The sequence below is a fragment of the Equus przewalskii genome, chromosome 7 (assembly GCF_037783145.1).
Source record: "Equus przewalskii isolate Varuska chromosome 7, EquPr2, whole genome shotgun sequence".
NCBI lineage: Eukaryota > Metazoa > Chordata > Mammalia > Perissodactyla > Equidae > Equus > Equus przewalskii.
In genome coordinates, this window is record NC_091837.1 from 44,735,916 (window position 1) to 44,753,679 (window position 17,764).

General features: G+C 34.1%; 1 protein-coding gene across 1 annotated transcript in view; it reads left to right on the plus strand.

Moving 5' to 3' along the window:
* SMCHD1 (structural maintenance of chromosomes flexible hinge domain containing 1) overlaps positions 1 to 17,764 on the plus strand; it is a 137,307-nt gene that overhangs the window by 47,789 nt on the left and 71,754 nt on the right. Inside the window, exons 15-21 of the mRNA XM_008537392.2 lie at positions 119 to 225; positions 955 to 1,037; positions 1,201 to 1,314; positions 8,198 to 8,275; positions 8,352 to 8,471; positions 11,370 to 11,514; positions 16,469 to 16,565. Of these exons, the coding sequence (XP_008535614.2) occupies positions 119 to 225; positions 955 to 1,037; positions 1,201 to 1,314; positions 8,198 to 8,275; positions 8,352 to 8,471; positions 11,370 to 11,514; positions 16,469 to 16,565 (744 nt within the window). The remainder of the gene's footprint in view (positions 1 to 118; positions 226 to 954; positions 1,038 to 1,200; positions 1,315 to 8,197; positions 8,276 to 8,351; positions 8,472 to 11,369; positions 11,515 to 16,468; positions 16,566 to 17,764) is intronic.

Here is a 17,764-nt window from a genome sequence, read left to right on the forward strand (position 1 = left end):
TATGATTCATATACTTAAGGTAAAATATATTTCTTTGGAAGAAACCAGTGTTTTCATTGCCGCTAAAGTTGTATAGTTTTCTTTGAAAGATTGGTATAAATTTATTTTGTTTATTCAGGAACCTCAGGCACTGTATGATGAAACAAGAACTGTGCCAATTGCAAAACTGGATAGGACGGTTGCTGAGAAGACTGTAAAAAAATACGTGGAAGATGAAATGGCAAGGTAATTCACATTTTAAGATGCATGATAAAAATAACAATAATGAGGAGGAGTCATAGTGCCTTTAACTGTTCTTGAATGAGTTGTTACACTCTTCTAATAGGGCATTTGTAGTCTTAGATGTATATATTGTGACACACTTGTCATGAAAAATAATTGAGAGCCCTAGTTATAAAAACAGAATCATATATTTGTTTTAGAGAAAAAGGAAATTTTATATATCTAATGTGTCACTACTATAGGTACTGTGATTAAGGTATGTCAAAGAAAAAAAAAAAGCTTTGGCCTACAACTAGAAGAAAATTGTAATAGTTAGTGAGAGGTAAAGATTAGTACAAAGGGAGTAAAAGGAAGTAGAAAAACAAAACTTTATTTGTGGCTCTTGTAGAGCTAATGGTGCAGTCATTTTGATTCTTACTGGATCTCACTGATAATTTGTCTAAGAGTTTATCCTATCTCCCAAAGGTAACTTGTGCTATAAATGAACAGGAAAATCGCAAAAAATGACACTTCCTGGCTCTAAATACTAGAGATTTTGTCTTTCTTTTTCAGTAGCCACAGCAATGGTTAGGGAAGAGAAAATTTTTAGATTATAAATCATATAGAACTTCAGATTTAACCTTTTGAAGTATATCAGAAATAAATAGTAAAGTGTGTAGTAACTTCTGTTTCTCTAATTAAGACCATAATTAACACAGTTCATGGAACACTAATATGCTGGTTTCATAATAGGCTCCCTGATAGATTGTCAGTAACTTGGCCTGAAGGAGATGAATTATTGCCAAATGAGGTTAGGCCTGCTGGAACACCCATTGGTATGTTTTTGGTTTTCTTCCTTAATACTGAAAAATGCTTTTCTTGTGTCTTACATTTTGAACATGTAAAAGACCATGAAAAATTAAAATGCAGTGTGAAGACCTAGCAGATTCATCAGATTCTTTGGGTGTAACTAAGACATTTTAAATTTTGGACTCATAGGTGCATTAAGAATTGAAATACTGAATAAAAAAGGGGAAGCAATGCAGAAGCTTCCAGGAACAAGTCATGGAGGGTCAAAGAAACTCTTGGTTGAGCTCAAAGTTATATTACACTGTAAGTATACAAACTAATTTGGATCTTTAATATTGTTCTTAAACGTGTAATACAGATTTTAATATCTTCATATAATTATTGATGACCTAGCAATCAGGTAGACACAGTGGATTTGATTAAAGTTAGAAATTTCAGGTTTGTTGCAAATAACTTAGGTTTTTTAATTGATAATTTTCTGCCTTTTCTTTTTTTAACAGTTTATTCTGAATTTTCCCATGTAGGTAACTGTGGATCAAAATAGATATATGGTATATATACGTATAGGAATTTGTGCTGGATAGGAATTTAGATTAGATAATCCTTAAGATCCCTTCTACGTAAAAAATCCTGTGGCTCTGAACCTGTGAGCCAAAGGTGTACTTGGTTCATATAAGTAAGGCTGACCCACTTTTTGATAAAGGGAAAAGAACTGGCTGTTACTGCTCAACTTGTATTTCCCTAATTTGAATCACCTTGTTAACTTTCTTGTCTATTGTTTTTGTCTTGACTGCTTAAAAGTATTTTCACTTTATAGTTTCAACAGTCTTTTCTATTACTATATACTTGTGTGTCTCGTCCATGGATTTTGAAGATATGATATTTTATTCAATGTGTTTATTTCCCACAATTAAATACTAGTCAGTGATAGTGTATACTTTCATTGTATAAATGTCTTATTAGGTCTCTCAGCAGCATTGAACAGTTTGACTAATTCATTTTACTGAAATACTCTTATTTTTGGCCTCTTTGACAACCTGTACTATATTTCTTCAACTTTTTTTTTTTTTTGGTGCCTTAAAACAACATAGATTTTTTAGAGTTCTCTAGGTCATATGTCCTAGATGGGTTTTACTGAGCTAAAAGCAAAGTGTCAGCAGGATTGCCTTCCTTCTGAAGGCTCTAGGACAGCCTTGCCTTTTCTACCTTCTAGAAGCTGCCCACATTCCTTGGGTTGTAGCCCCTTCCTCCATCTTCAAAGCCACTAGTGTAACATCTTCCAGTCTCTCTCTGACTCTGACCCTCCTGCCTTCCTCTTATTAAAAGAAAAGAACTATGGATGTGTATTTTTTTAATTTAAAAAACATTTTTTATTGTAAAGTGTATATAACATAAATATACCATCTTAACCATTTTTTATTGACGTAAAATTAGTATGTAACAGGTAAGTTTCAAGTGTGCAGATTATAGTTTGACATCTGTTTACACTACAAAGTGATTACCACCAAAAGTCTAGTTACCAGCTGTCACCATACAATTGACTCCTTTTACCCATTTGCCCAACCCCCAACCCCCTTCCTCTCTGGTGACCAGCAGTCTGTTTTCTGTAACCATGAGTTTTGTTTTGTTTTGTTTTGTTTTGTTTGTTTATTTGTTTAGTTTTTTAGATTCCACATGAGTGAAGTCATGTGATATTTGTCTTTCTCTACCTGAATTATTTCGCTTAGTGTAATAACCTCAAGGTTCATCTATGTTGTCGAAAATGGCAAGATTTCATCCTTTTCTGTGGCTGAATAGTATTCCATTGTATATAAATTCCACATCTTCTTGATTCCTTCGTCCATCAGTGGACACTTAGGTTGTATCCATATCTTGACTATTGTAAGTAATGCTGCAATGAACGAAGGGGTGCATATAATCTTTTCAAATTAGTGTTTTTGTATTCCTCAGATAAATACCCAGAAGTGGAATAGCTGGATTATATGGTAGTTCTGTTCTTAATTTTTTGAGGAATCTCCATACTGTTTTTCCATAGGGGCTCTACCAGTTTACATTCCCACCAAGAGTGCACAAGGGCCATCTTAACCAGTTTTAAATGTAGTTTAGTGGCATTAAGTACATTCACATTGTTGTGCAGTCACTATCATTATCCATCTCTAGAACTTTTTCATCATCCCAACCTGAAACTCTGTAGTAATAACTCTCATTATCCCTCCCCGCCTCCGGTAATCTCTGTTCTACTTTCTGTCTCTGTGAATTTGACTATTTTAGGTATCACATGTAAGTGGAATCATACAATATTTGTTCTTTGTGTCTAGCTTATTTCACTTGGGATAATATCTTCAAATTCCATCCATGTTGTAGCTTGTGTCAGAGTTTCCTTTTTAAGACTAAATAATAATCCATCATATGTATATACCACATTTTGTTTATCCATTCATTCATTGATGCACACCTGGCTTTCTTCCACATTTTAGCTGTTGTGGATAATGCTGCTGTGAACATTGATGTGGAAATATCTGTTCAAGTCCCTGATTTCAATTCTTTTGGATTATACCCAGATGTGAAATTGCTCGATCGTATGGTAATTGTGTGTGTAACTTTTTGAGGAACTGCCCTATTGTTTTCCACAGTGGCTGCAGTGTTTTACATTCTTATCAGCAATACACAAGGGTTCTGATATCTCCACATCCTTGCCAACGCTTGTTATTTTCTGTTTTTTTGATGTTATCTTCATTGATGTGAAGTGGTATCTTATTGTGGTGTTGATTTTCATTTTCCTAATGATCAGTTGAGCATCTTTTCATGGGCATTTTGGCCATCTCTATATCTTCTTTGGGGAAATGTCTATTCAAGTCCTTTGCCCATTTCAAAATTAGATTTTTTCTTATTGTTGAGCTGTAGGAGGTCTTTTGTATTTTAGATAATAATTACTTCCTTATCAGACAGATGATTTGCCAGTATTTTCCTCCACTCTGTGGATTGCCTTTTCTCCCTATTGGTGGTGTCCTTTGATGCAGAAAAGCTTTTAATTTAGATATAGTCCAGTTTGTCTATTTTTGCTTTTGTTGGCCTGTGCTTTTGCTGTCATATCCAAGAAATCATTACCGAATTCAGTGTCATGAAGTTTTTCTTGAATGTTTATTTCTAGGAATTTTATGGTTTTAGCTCTTAAGTTTAGTTATTGATCCATTTTATAGGATCATACTTTTATATAGGTTAACTTGTTCTCTTGTCTATGGTTTACTTCTTTTGTATGTGGATATCCAGTTTTCCCAACATCATTTGTCAAAAAGATTGTTCTCTGCTTTCCCCGTTGAATGGTCTTGGTACCCTTGTCAAAAATTATTTGACCATATCTGCAAGGGTGTATTTCTGGGCTCTCTCTTCTGTCCTTATAACAGTATCACACTGTTTTGATTACTGTAGCTTTGTAGTAAATTTTGAAATTAGAAAATATAAGTCCTCCAACTTTGTTCTTCTTTTTCAAGATTGTTCTGGCTGTTTAGGTCTCTTGAGAGTCCATATGAATGTAGAATAGGTTTTCTGTTTCTGCCAGAAATGACATTGGGGTTTTGATAGTGTTCATATTGAATCTATAGATCAATTGGGTGTTATTGTCATCTTAACAATCCATGAACATGATTTTGTATCCTCCAAGTTTGTGGAATTTGTTTATTAGCTCCAACAGTTTTTTTGTAGAATCTTTAGAGTTTTCTACATACAAGGTCATGTCATCTGTGAACAGATAATTTTACTTCTTCCTTTCCAAAATGGATTCCTTTTATTTCTTTTTTTGGTGAGGAAGATTGGCCCTGAGCTAACAGCTGTTGCCAATCTCCCTCTATTTTGTTTGTGGGACACCACCACAGCATGGCTTAATGTGTGGTCTGTAGGTCTGTGCCTGGGATCCAAACCTGCGAACCCTGGGCTGCCGAAGTGGAGTGCTTGAAATTAACCAGTGTGCCACCAGGCCAGCCCCTCCTTTTATTTCTTCTTTTTGCCTAATTGTTCTGGCTAGGACTTCAATACTATGTTGAATAGAAGTGGTGAAAGAAGGCATCCTTGCCTTGTTCCTGATCTTAGAGATAAAGGTTTCAGTCTTTTATCATTGAATGTTAGCTGTGGGCTTTTCATAGCTCTGAAAGACGCCACACATGATCTAATCGTGTCTCCCTCTTCACCTTTATCTCATACCATTTTCATTCTCACTCACCATAATTAATTATAATAATAATTACTTATTCTCACCATAATTAATCATAATTGCATTCTTTTTGTTCTCACACAAGCCCAATTTTCCCACCTCTGGACCTTTGCACATGTTTCCTCTGCCTAAAACTTTCAAACAGTGAATATTTGACAAGCTCTTTATTTCTCAAGTTTCAGGTTATATCACTTTCTCAGAGTGGCTTCTGAGTAATAATAATCATAGTTGAGTAATAATAATTGTAATAGTAATTATAGATAGTTGTATTACTTTTTTCTAGTTTCATATTCGTTTCCTTAAATTTACTTGTGTAACTTGAAATTTTGTCATTTATTAAATATGTCTTTGATCTCCAGAACAAGGTTGGAAGAGGATTTGTAATGGATTAGGTAGGAAGTATTTAGGCTTTGAGGACGGTAAGTTCTTTGTTATAGCTACCTGTCGTTCTACAATGAAAGCAGCCATGGGCAAAAAGTTTGCAGACTCTGCTCTACAAGATAGAAGCTCCCTGAAAGCAAGGATATTGTTTGTATTCTTCCCCTTTTTTAGTGTCTAATATATAGGAGGTAATTAATAAGTATTTAATGTATAAATGCATAAAAAAATCAGACAGTTGCTTGGTCTTTTCTAGAGAACATCTGATAGTTGTTTACTTTTTAATTTCATTACAAATTTATAATTGCAACATTTTTTTAATTAAAATTTTTTATTATGAATGAAAGAAAAATAGAATTATGTAGTGGGCTTCAATATATAGCAATTAACCTAACTCAACAATTATTGAATATTTGGTTGGACTTGCCTCTTGTGTTGTTTTTTGTGGTCATTGAGTCCCAAGTGGGTGCATCTCTAAAAACGTTTATTTTCAATTATCATAGTAATTCCTTGGTGTCATCTTATACCAATCCAACTTAAATTTCCCTGATTTTTCTAAAATGGTAACCTTTTATGGTGGTTTTTTTGGTGATGAGGCACATGTTTTATATTTAGTTATTGTATGTTTTAAGTCTCTTTTTTTCCAGAGTAGACCCCCCCACTTTTTTTCCCCACACCAATGATTTGCTGACAAAACCCAGTCACTTACACTTTAGAGTGTTTGATATATTTGTTTGTTTCTTTGGGGTGTTAGTTAACTTGTTGCATGATTTGTTTTGTATCCTGAAAACTGGAAGTTATCCTTGGAAGCTTGAATAGATTTAGGTTCACCATTTTTTTCCTTAAATCAAGAATCAGTACTTCATAGCTAATCTGTGTTACATCAAGAGGCATATGATGTCTAATTGTCTCACTTTTAGTGCTGCTAGGATGGATCATTGAATTCACTTGGCTAATGATGATAAAAAGTTTGCCTTTCATTCACCATATAATGTTTTCCATAGATTAATGATTTTTTGCTTGAATTAGTTATTTGGTATGCATAATGGTGATTTTTTTTCTATTCTTTCATTTCTTCCTAATTTATTATCTGGAATTCACCTGTGAAGAAATTTCCTTTGTCATTTAGGGTCATTGGTTTACTCTGAAACACAGCTTTTACAGGAAGGCTATATGAAGGCTTAATTATTTTTAAGTGCAAATTACTGGTCAGGCATTGGTGGTGTACAGTAATGCCCAGTGAGCAGTTTTTGTTTATTGTAGAGTTTTTGTGAATTTATAGGGTTTTCTGTATTTAACATACTTCATTCATTTTGGTGCACCTTCACGTTGGCTCCACTGTCTCCTTGATATGGTCCTTTTTACTTTGAAGTGAGCTTCTTTGCTTTCTGGCTCCAGATGTCCTAGACTCTTTTCATATGTTTATGTGTTTTACCCTAGACCTGGATTCAGCTATTGCTCCTGGTTCCTTTCAGTAAGGAATGGTATTGAGAGGCCACATATGAGTGTTAGGATTGCTCATTGCCCCTGGGTGAAACTACTTGGAAGCTTTTTTCAGTTGGTAACTAAACATGCATATTTGTGGAAAAGAAAAACTGAATTCATGTTAATATTTTGGGTTTTCATTTAACCTCTTTTATGATTTTATTTCATTTCTTTCATGTTGAAAATCTTGCTTCTTAATAACGTTAGCAATTACTTATTTGCTTTATCCTACAATATAGTCAACTAGTTTCAAAATAATAATACTAATATTATTAATAATGACTATTAAATTAATTTTGACTTCTTTGCAGTTCTGTTTATCCTTAAAATATATTTTTCTCTCTATAAATAGTAAAAGAAAAATTATTCTAAAGTCACTCAGAATCTCTCCTTTTTAATGTGGTCATATCACCTACTTGATAGACATTTTAGTTCTGTTTATGAATTGCCTTAACTTCATTTTTTGAATATTACATAATTTACGTAATTCCCAAGTCAGAAACAATAACAAGGAATATTTCAGAGAAGTGATGTCATCCCTCTACTCTTTCTTCCTCTAATTTTATTAGTTTTTGACTTATCTTTTCTTTGTTTCCTGTTATAATGCTAAGCAAGAACAGATGTTTTCATATTTCTTTCCCTTCCTTACAGAAAAGGTAGCATATTTGATTTATATATATAGGAAATATAAATTGCTTTTGTTTTATTTATTTTTATTTATTTATATATATAAAGTGCTTGCTTTTTTCTCTTACCACTAGATCACTATATCTTAGAGATTACTCAATATAAATAAACTATGTTATTTTAATGTGGAAGAAAGCTTCTAAGGAAAATGATTTTTAACATCGAAAGAAAATTCTGTTCTTTTGTTTGTACTAAGTTTGTTTATAGATAAGTTTTTAAGAATCAAAATAAAGAAATTTTAATGAGCTGAGTCAGTAAATTTCTGTTATGCTCTTCACTTGCATAGGCTAGCTTTAGATCTCTCAAAATTTTAAAACAATTTTTTAAATGTACGGCAAATAAAGATATTTGATGCCAGTGTGACATTTCATATTCATGTTTTATATTCAGTTTCTCAAGGTATAAATGTTTCCTTTTTCTTTTATTAAGCTTCAAGTGGAAATAAAGAAATAATTTCACATATTAGTCAGCATGGAGGAAAATGGCCTTACTGGTTTAAAAAAATGGGTAAGTTATTCTGAATGTTAAAAATTACATCAGTATTATGTTGACTTGATTTTTAATTTCTTCTTAATTTTTCCAGAAAATATTCAAAAGTTGGGGAATTATACACTGAAATTACAAGTTGTATTGAATGAAAGTAATGCAGACACTTATGCAGGAAGACCATTACCATCTAAAGCAATTAAATTTTCTGTTAAAGGTAAGCAAAATGCTGATATATAACTGTATATACTAAAGGTGACACTTTAAATCAAGGAGGGAATAGATAATTCAGTAAAAGATGTTTGACCAATTGTGTAACCATCTTGATCGTAAAATAGTTTTGTAATTCTGCTTGATAATCATATTCCTTCTAAATTTTGAAGACATCATTGTTTTCTAGCTTCCATTGTTGCTGGTAAAGTCTAAAACTGTTCTAATTCCTGACCTTTGCATGTGAACTGCCCCACTACTCCCCCACCCCAGGCTTCCTTCTTTCCTAATCCCCAGATGTTTGGAGAACCTTATTTTTGGTCCCAGTTTATGAAATTTTGAATTCTAGGAATCTTCCTTGAATGACTTTGATTTCCTACCCTGTTCTTTCTTTTTATAACATCTAATATTAAGAAGTTGGACCTGTTGACCGGTGTACTAATATTCTTTTTTCTAATTACCTTCTCTTGGTTTTATTTTTCTGCTTTATGGGAGATTCTCTTAACATGATGTTCTACACTTCATACTGAGTTTTTCCTTTTTGCTATCATTTTTTAGTTTCTAAAATCTCTCTTTTAGTCTCTGATTAGTCCCTTTACAAAGCACCCTCTTCCTACTTCCTGGATTCAGTATCTTTGTTCATTCTCTGAGCCTATTAATAATAGTGGCAGTTTTTCTTGAAGCTTTTAAACTTTCTTCACAATTTGTTTCCTCCATGTTGCTTTTCTTTTGTGTTTCCTCCGGGTCTTTCATATTAGATACTCTCTGACATGACTGGTGATTGGCTCACATTTAAGAATAGGACATTTGATAGCTTTTATTTCATTTGGAGAGATTATGATACGGAAACTTTTAGATTTTCTTTCTTTGGCTTTTCAGATTCCCAAAAGTAGAGCATTCCAGTCTCCTCCTAGGAGCATAAACACCTGGCTGCCAGTGTTTTGGGAGCCAAGCCGGAAAAGACTGTTGGGGGTTTCACTCTTTCACTTGATTTTCCTGTTTTCAGTGAACTGTGACACTTTTTTAGTGTTGCTCGATCCGTAGACTTACTCTTTTTACCTTCCCCAGAAAATAAACCTTCCGTCTGTTGCTGGGCCTGAGGAAGGCAGTTGACTGGCTCTAGGTCTTGAGGAGCGGGGATCTGGGGAACTGTTTCTTAAACAGACTTCAACAGGTCTTCCTTTTTTATTTCAGTTTACTCCAACTTGATACAGTCATTCCTGAGACTTTTGGGTGTCCTATAGTGTGAATTAAATTGGTTCTCTGCTTGCTTTGTTGTTGATTAGGATTAGAGATTCTTGGGTCGGTCTTTTTTCTTTTTGAGGAAGATTAGCCCTGAGCTAACATCTGCTGCCAATCCTCCTCTTTTTGCTGAGGAAGACTGGCCCTGAGCTAACATCTGTGCCCATCTTCCTCTACTTTATATGTGGGACGCCAGCCACAGCATGGCTTGACAAGCGGTATGTAGGTCTATACCCAGGATCCGAACCGGCGAACCCCAGGCTGCTGAAACAGAGCGTGCAAACTTAACCACTGTTCCTTGGGGCTGGCTCCTCTTGGGTCTTTCTAAGTCAGTGACACTTGCCCATATGTTCTCCAGCTTTTACTGATCTTTTTTTCTTGTTCATTGTTTTTGTGGATTCAGACCTCTGTAAAAAAAAGCAAAACTGTAGTGTCATTATTATGGGGTTTTTGGAGAGAGCTGATTTGAGTGCCTGTGGTCAGCTTGCCTTCTTTAATCAGAAGGACCACCATGAAGATCATTTCTTTTTGTATATGTAAAGCTTCCACATTCTTTTAATAACTGTAGAACGCATTCCATAGTATGGACGTTATGTACTTTAAGCTATTTTCTGTTGATGAACATTTCAGTTGTTACTAATTTTTTGGTTATTACAAACTATATTGGTATATGGGGAAAAAACTATCCTGCTTTGTGTGCATGTGCTAGAATTTCTCCAGGGTGGATACCAGTAAGTAAAATTGCCGAGCTGAAGTGTCTCTGCCTTAACATTTTAAATATATTTATTGTCAAATTGCCCTCCCAAAACATTGTGCCATGGTACCCTCACCAACAGACTGTGAATGTTCCAGTTTCCCTGTGCTTATTCCTGGCTGACCTGTATATTTATTTAGCCTAGTTGGTGGTTAAAGTATTCCTTGATTTATTAGATTGTACACCTCTTCTAGCCTTTATTGGACATTTTATGTCATCTGTGAAAGCCTATTTATTTGCTGTGCCCATGTTAATAGTTGAAAGCTGTGTGGTTCTCAAGTTTGAGCTTGTATCTGAATCGCCTGGAGGACTTATTAAATCACAGACTACTGGGCCTTACTCCCAGACTTTCTGACTCAGTAGGTTTAAGGGGAGCCCTAGAATGTGCATTTCTAATAATTTCCCAGGGATGGCTGAAACTATTAGACTAGAGAGCACACTTTGAGAGTAGCTAGTTTATAGGAGGTTTTATGTATTCTGGATTTTAATCCTTCCTCGCATATGTTGCAAATATTTTCTCATATAGAGCTTCTCTTTTAACATTGTTTATTGTATCTAATAAGCTATTTTAAACTTCAAGTGTATCCTTTTATACCTGTCAAATATGGTGTTTTGTCTTAGCTTTTCCTGTGATAAGGTTATGAACATATTTTTTATTCTAATAATCTCTACTTCTAGAATTTTATGTGCAGTATGAGATAAAGATCTGACTTTGTTATTTTCCCAAGAGATATAGATATAATTTATGTAGATAGATATAATTTATGTAGTTTTTGTGCAGATTTAAAGTGTCATCTTTACAATAGTCTAATTTCCCAGGTATAAATGGATCTATTTTTGACCTACAGTGAATTTTCTGAAATAAAAATTTTATTTTTATCCGGTTTTTTGTTTGTTTGTTTTTTAAAGAGGGTAAGCCAGAGAAATTTTCATTTGGTCTTCTGGATCCTCCTTTTCGTGTTGGAGTCCCATTCAATATTCCTCTGGAGTTTCAAGATGAATTTGGTCATACTAGTCAACTAATAAATGATATTCAGCCAGTTCTTGAAGCAAGGTAATTTGAAGGATCAACTTGTATTTGGCTTTTCATATTTGCTAAGCATTTACTCTTCTCTTTTGTTAGCTTAAATTATTTGTATGTGGTTAGCTTAAATATTATCATTTAAGATGTTCAGTGGCTTTTGTGATACCTGGGGGATTTATTTAGCCCCAAGCTATCCTCTGTGACTACAGTGTCATATATAAATTGCTTCACTAAAGTTTATGTCTTAACTGAATTTACTGTTAAAGTTTTTAGGTGAGACTCATAATGCTCAGTCCATTTCTTTTTGCAAGTTTGATAAGATGTCTTCTGGTGATTCTGTTAGAAATACCATGTTTATTTTGTTGCTGTTTGCTTAGAAGTTATGGCCATTTAAACTTAGTGGTATTTCCTACTAGCAGGTTTTTTAACCTGCTAATGCAGTTTATTTTGGTTTGTTTTAAAAACTGTAGCAATCAAGTTTATGCTTTTCATGGAAATTTGAGTATATCCTTAGAATTTGCCTTTACTGAATAGCCCTTTAGAGTGATGTAATGGGTTTATATTAAGAAATAACTGTTAGAAAGTTAACACTGTGTCCAGTGATGTAATTGAAGATGTTTGTTATTTTCCATTGCCTCTTTCTGAGGTGTCTAGGGAGAAATTCTTGATCATTCTGAAGAGCATGAATGCTAAATATTTCTTTTTTTGCTTTGGCTTTGAAATTTATCGTTTTGGGCCTCCTTTTTATGTATGCTTTCTTTTATTGTCTGTATGTAGTTTTTCCCTTGTGGTGTAATCATTTACTCTTTCAGTCATTTGAGCATGCACTGCATTCTAGGCATTTGCTAGCTGGAGATAAAGAAGTGAATAAGGACATAGTATTTGCTTTCTGGAAGCTTGCAGACAAGCGAGGTGTAGAAAGTTTAGTTTTCAGATTTGTACCATGGTTGAGTTCCTGAAAAGCAATATGTAGTCAAAATGAATTGTTCAATTTTCTGTTCCCTTAAGTTGCAAAAAGCGATTCTTGTCTTTTGACATATTGCATTCATTTGAATATTAAACAGTAATGGAAGAGTTGAATACTTAAAAATAAAACACTAAAAAAGCTAGTCCCAAAGGGAAAATATTCATCTACATTTACTTATCAATTATAACTTCTCCCTTATTCTTGATAATAGGATAGTCTTACATATGAAGTCTGTCACATGTACATATTGATATTTAAGATTTTCGAGTTTAAAAAAAATCTTGGCAGCATGGCCATGTGAATTTATCTTCAATAAAGTTAAGACCATTGTCTGAGTGGATTTCTTTGTTGTTTTGGGGTTTTCTTACTGTTATCTAGATTTATTAACCTTATTCACATGTATCACCTAAAAGAGTGAAATCATTTGATCAGGCTTGTTATGAAAAAGAGCACTTCCTCCTCCCTATGCCCACCCATAATCCACTTCTCAGAGGACCACTTTCAACAGTGTTACTTGAATCTTTTGGTAACTACTGCCATATTTCTCAGTAACTCTTATGTTACTACTCCTGGATTCTTCAGTTTTAGGCATTATCTCTTGACTTATGGCTATGGAAGATGATGACATACTCTCTTGTTGCCACTTCTATTACAAATAAACCTCCTTCCTGTTTCCTCATTCTTCAGTAAAGTTACATTCTGGCTTAATCACTATTTGATGTTTATTTTGTTATAAGTATGTAAATGCTAGTCACTTTATTGCACAATGTTGTTGTTACTAATGCTTTTTTTCTATGCTAAGTTTATTACAGAGTAAACCCTAAATTCTGCCAACTCGCCTGGTCTCTTCTCAATATGTTTAGGTGCATAGATAATCAGTTTCCTATTCTTGGAGACATCTCTCCTGGAACTTGTGATGTGTTCCACTCTAGACTGATTGTTTTTATGTTATTAACAGTTGTCATTCTGTGATCTTCCTTCATCTTCCTCTGGGGATTCCTTTTGTCTTCTGTGTTAGGGAAATATAATTAAAAACAAAACCTACTCCTAACCTAGAAAACTTCTTCTCAAATTTAGAAGAGAAAATAATTTTATTATTGAATAAACATTAAACCAGAATGTGATGTTCATCGCAGGCAGTCTGATAAAGAGATTGCAAAGATTGAAGGAAATCTTACTCTTTTATATCGGAAAGTGGCTACAGCCTGTTACATTCATGTTTGCAAGATAAAGTGCTAAGTATCTTTATGTCTGGACGTAGAGTTTGCAGTTTGGAGTCAGCTGACTGGAAGTTCGGCCCAGGAAAGTGGGAGGTAGGGCTTTGATCATTTCAGACAGGTGGATCTCATGTCCCTGAGGAAACAAAGGATACATGTGAGATAAAATTATTGCTCTGGAAATGTTTTTATTCTACCCTGATACTTGAATGATTGAATGGAAAGTTGGACACTATTTTCTGTCAAAATTATGAAAGCATTGTTCCATTTTTGCCTTTGAGCTTCCACTGTTGCTGATAAATTTGTTTTAATTAATTTTCCTTTTATGTTTCCTATGTATTCTCTCTGGAAGCAAAGAGCTACTTTATAGGATCTACTTTTTATTCTTTTTTTTTTTTGAGGAATATTAGCCCTGAACTAACATCCGCTGCCAGTCCTCTTTTTGCTGAGGAAGATTGGTCCTGATGTAACTTCTGTGCCGATCTTCCTCTGCTTCATACATGGGACACTTGCTGTAGCATGGCTTGATAAGCGGTGCATAGCTCCATGCCTGGAATCCCAACCTGCGAACACCGGGCCACCAAAGCGGAGTGCGCAAACTTAACTTCTATGCCACCGGGCTGGCCCCAACTTTTTATTCTTAACAAGCAAAATTTGATAGTGACACACGTTGGTATAGGTCTCTTCATTATTTGGAATACTTCATTCTCTACCTTCTGTCCTCACTGTTTTCTCTTCCTGGGGTCCTCATTTATTTGATATTGAACCTTCTGGACTGGTTCTCTGATTTTCTTAATTTTTCTTAATCCTTTTGTGTTTCTTCTGCTTTACCTTCTGATAGATTTTCTCAACTGTATCTTTACAACCTTTCCATTTCTTCCCTTCCTGCTATATTTTTATTTTCCAAGAGTTCTTTTGTAGATCCTGTTCTTGTGTTATGAATTATATAATATAATATTTTTTCCTTTGGTAAACATATGGTAGTTTTTTAAAAAACTTTACCTACACAGATAATTTCTGTTGTCTCCAAGTTAGTTGCTTTTATTTGTTGGTTTTTGATCTCTTTTCTTTGGGTATCTGATAATCATTGGTTGTCTGCTTATAACTGAGTAGAGAATTAATGTGCACACAGCAGACTCTGAGAGTGTAGGAGAGAGACTGTTGATTATGAACTATGCTATAGGTTGATCTGTCTATAACACTTTACTGGGGGGAAATCCTGTTGTCAGTATCTTTAAGTCTTTTTTTCTTGGGCTGGGCAGTTTTCTTAAAGATAAATCTTTAGTCTCTTGTCTGGAGGGGAATAACTTGGCTCTCCAGGTTCCTAGCCAGTCCAGGAACAAGGCTGGGGTGGGAATGGGAAGGTCTCGGCATTGGTAGGCATTCATTCAAGATTACTCCTTCTAGGGGGCCAGCCCGGTGGCGCAGCAGTTAAGTTCATATGTTCTGCTTCTGTGACCTGGGGTTCGCCCGTTCGGATCCTGGGTATAGACCTATGCACCACTTGGTAAGCCATGCTGTGGCAGGCGTCCCACATATAAAGTAGAGGAAGATGGGCATGGATGTTAGCTCAGGGCCAGTCTTCCTCAGCAAAAAGAGGATTGGCAGCAGATGTTAGCTCAGGGTTAATCTTCCTTAGGAAAAAAAAAAGATTACTCCTTCTATTCCTTTTTACTCTTTTACCTTCTCCTTCAACTTATCTGCTTTCCCTTGGTTCAGATTCTCTGCTTTAACCTTTCAGAGAATAATCTTCTAGTCATCTGCCAGAGGCAGAGAGGTGAGATCTGGGGATCTAAATTTTTGTCAGCCTATTTTTTGCCTTTCTCTTTTGACCTCACTTCTCAGAGGCACCTAGTATTACCAATTCCTGAGGGGTACCTGGACATTCTGCCGTGTGGATTGGTTTCCTGGTTTTTCCATTGCTGTTTTTAGAGTTCAGTTTTCTTGGGACTACTAGGTCATTTGCCGCTTTCTGTCCTGTTTTCTAGCACATAAGTTTTGTTGTCCTTGTCTCTTCTTCCCTTTTCATATCTTTCTCTTTAATAGTAAGTAAACCTCTTTGTTTTCATATTCCTGAGGTTTTAACAGACAGTAAAATTAGATGTGTGCCTTTAATGTGCCATCTTTCCCAGGGAGTCTGTTTTATCTCCTGTGCTGCTTCACATCTTTTTTCAAAGAAAGCATGTCGTTTAATTTTTATAATTAAGATAATGCCTGTAAATATTTAATTTCAATTCTTCAGAAAAAATAGGCTTTTTCTTTATCATGGTCTTTTTTGTGTTTTTTTCCTCACCTTACCCCTGGATAGGGTAAATTGTTTACACTGTAAGGATCTGCATATGTTCAGAGGTGATTTAGGAGTCATATTGCCCATCGTAGTAAATTAGGGAATCTCAGTGTATATTCTGACAAGGTTATATCATCACAAGGCTGTACTTGATTATTTGGGCATTATATAAAATTGCCATTTAGTTTAATAGGTGCCAAAAATTCTCTGAAATCCTGCTGGGTAAAAGATTTGAAAGAATACGTGGCAAAGTTTGAAGTTTTATGTTTTACTATGTATCTGTCATTTGCAGTGTTTGGCCCACTGGTATCTCTTATCAATACTTGTTGGCTCATTTTTCTTTGTAAAAGAAATTCATGGGAATTCGCGTCTGTTCAATTATTTCTTCCTATTTTTTAAAACTTTTTTTAGAAAATGAATTACATGTGTAAATGGCATATAAAAAAAACACCTTTGCAGCTTATTTGTGAGGTAATTGAGGGAAATTTAAAAAATAATTCATTTTTTTTCCAGTGGTTTATCTTTACATTATGAAGAAATAACCAAAGGACCGAATTGTGTAATCCGAGGTGTTACAGCTAAGGGCCCTGTAAACTCTTGTCAAGGCAAGGTAAGCATCGTACGTAAATGTCATAAGACGTGTTTATTTCTTAAATGGTAAAAACGAAATTGGACATTTTAAGTTGAGTAACTTATTTTTAAACAAGATAACAGTAATGTTGAGTTCTTAGGAATTAATCAGAATCATGTCACCTGAGTTATTTATATCCAAGAAAAATCACGTTCGCTACTATTGTTTAATGTTTCGTTAATTATTTTTCAACTGTCTTCATCATCTTCCATCTGGTCTTTCCAAGCCATTTTTTCAACATAGTTATCTAATACTGTGTTCTTTTTTCTCTCTCCAACTATTTCCATCCATTTTTGAATATTTTTCTTAGAACAGAAACAAAAATATTTAAAACTTAGATCACTTCTGTAAACATATTGGGTTTGATATTTGGATGAAATAAAGTATTTTGGGGAAGATAAAGTTAGGAAAAGTAAAGGCATAAACTCCAATAAGGTAATTTTTCAATTAGATCTATAAAGCAGCTGATAGATTTATATAACACTATGGCTAATAACTAATGTGTTACTTTTTTTTCCCACTGTATCATTACCTTCAATATGTAAGATTTTTTCCTATCAAAATGATGTTTAAAATAGAGCATGTGAATTTAAGTACTATATACTATACTGCATCATATAATCAAATCAAATTAAAGATCAAGTTCTGTACATCTTTCTGAATTCAGATGTTCCTAGACAAAGAACTTGAATTCATGGAAAATTTGTCTTTAGTAAGATAAACTTACTAAAAAGATTGCTAGATTTTTAAAAACAACTTTTTATCTTGAAATAACTATATTTACAGAAGAATTGGAAAAATAGTATAGAGTTCACATATGCCCTTCACTCAGCTTCCTCTATTAAAATCTTAGATATTATGCCATCGTATATTTATCCAAACTAAGAAATTAACATTGTACGATACTATTAATAATATTAGGGACTTTATTCACATTTCCCCAGTTTTTCCACTAATGTTTCTATTATACAATCTAATCTAGAAGACCACATTGCATTTGGAGATTTCTAGATTTTTGGTTTTTCCACTTAACTGTTTTCGCACATTTTTTATAATACCATTCCTGATTCTGATCATTATTCAGAGTTTTGCCTTTTAAATTTGAAGAGACTTTTGTCTGTGAAGAAGCAATATAAGTCAGTTTTTTCAACTTGTATCTTTTAAATACATATATATAA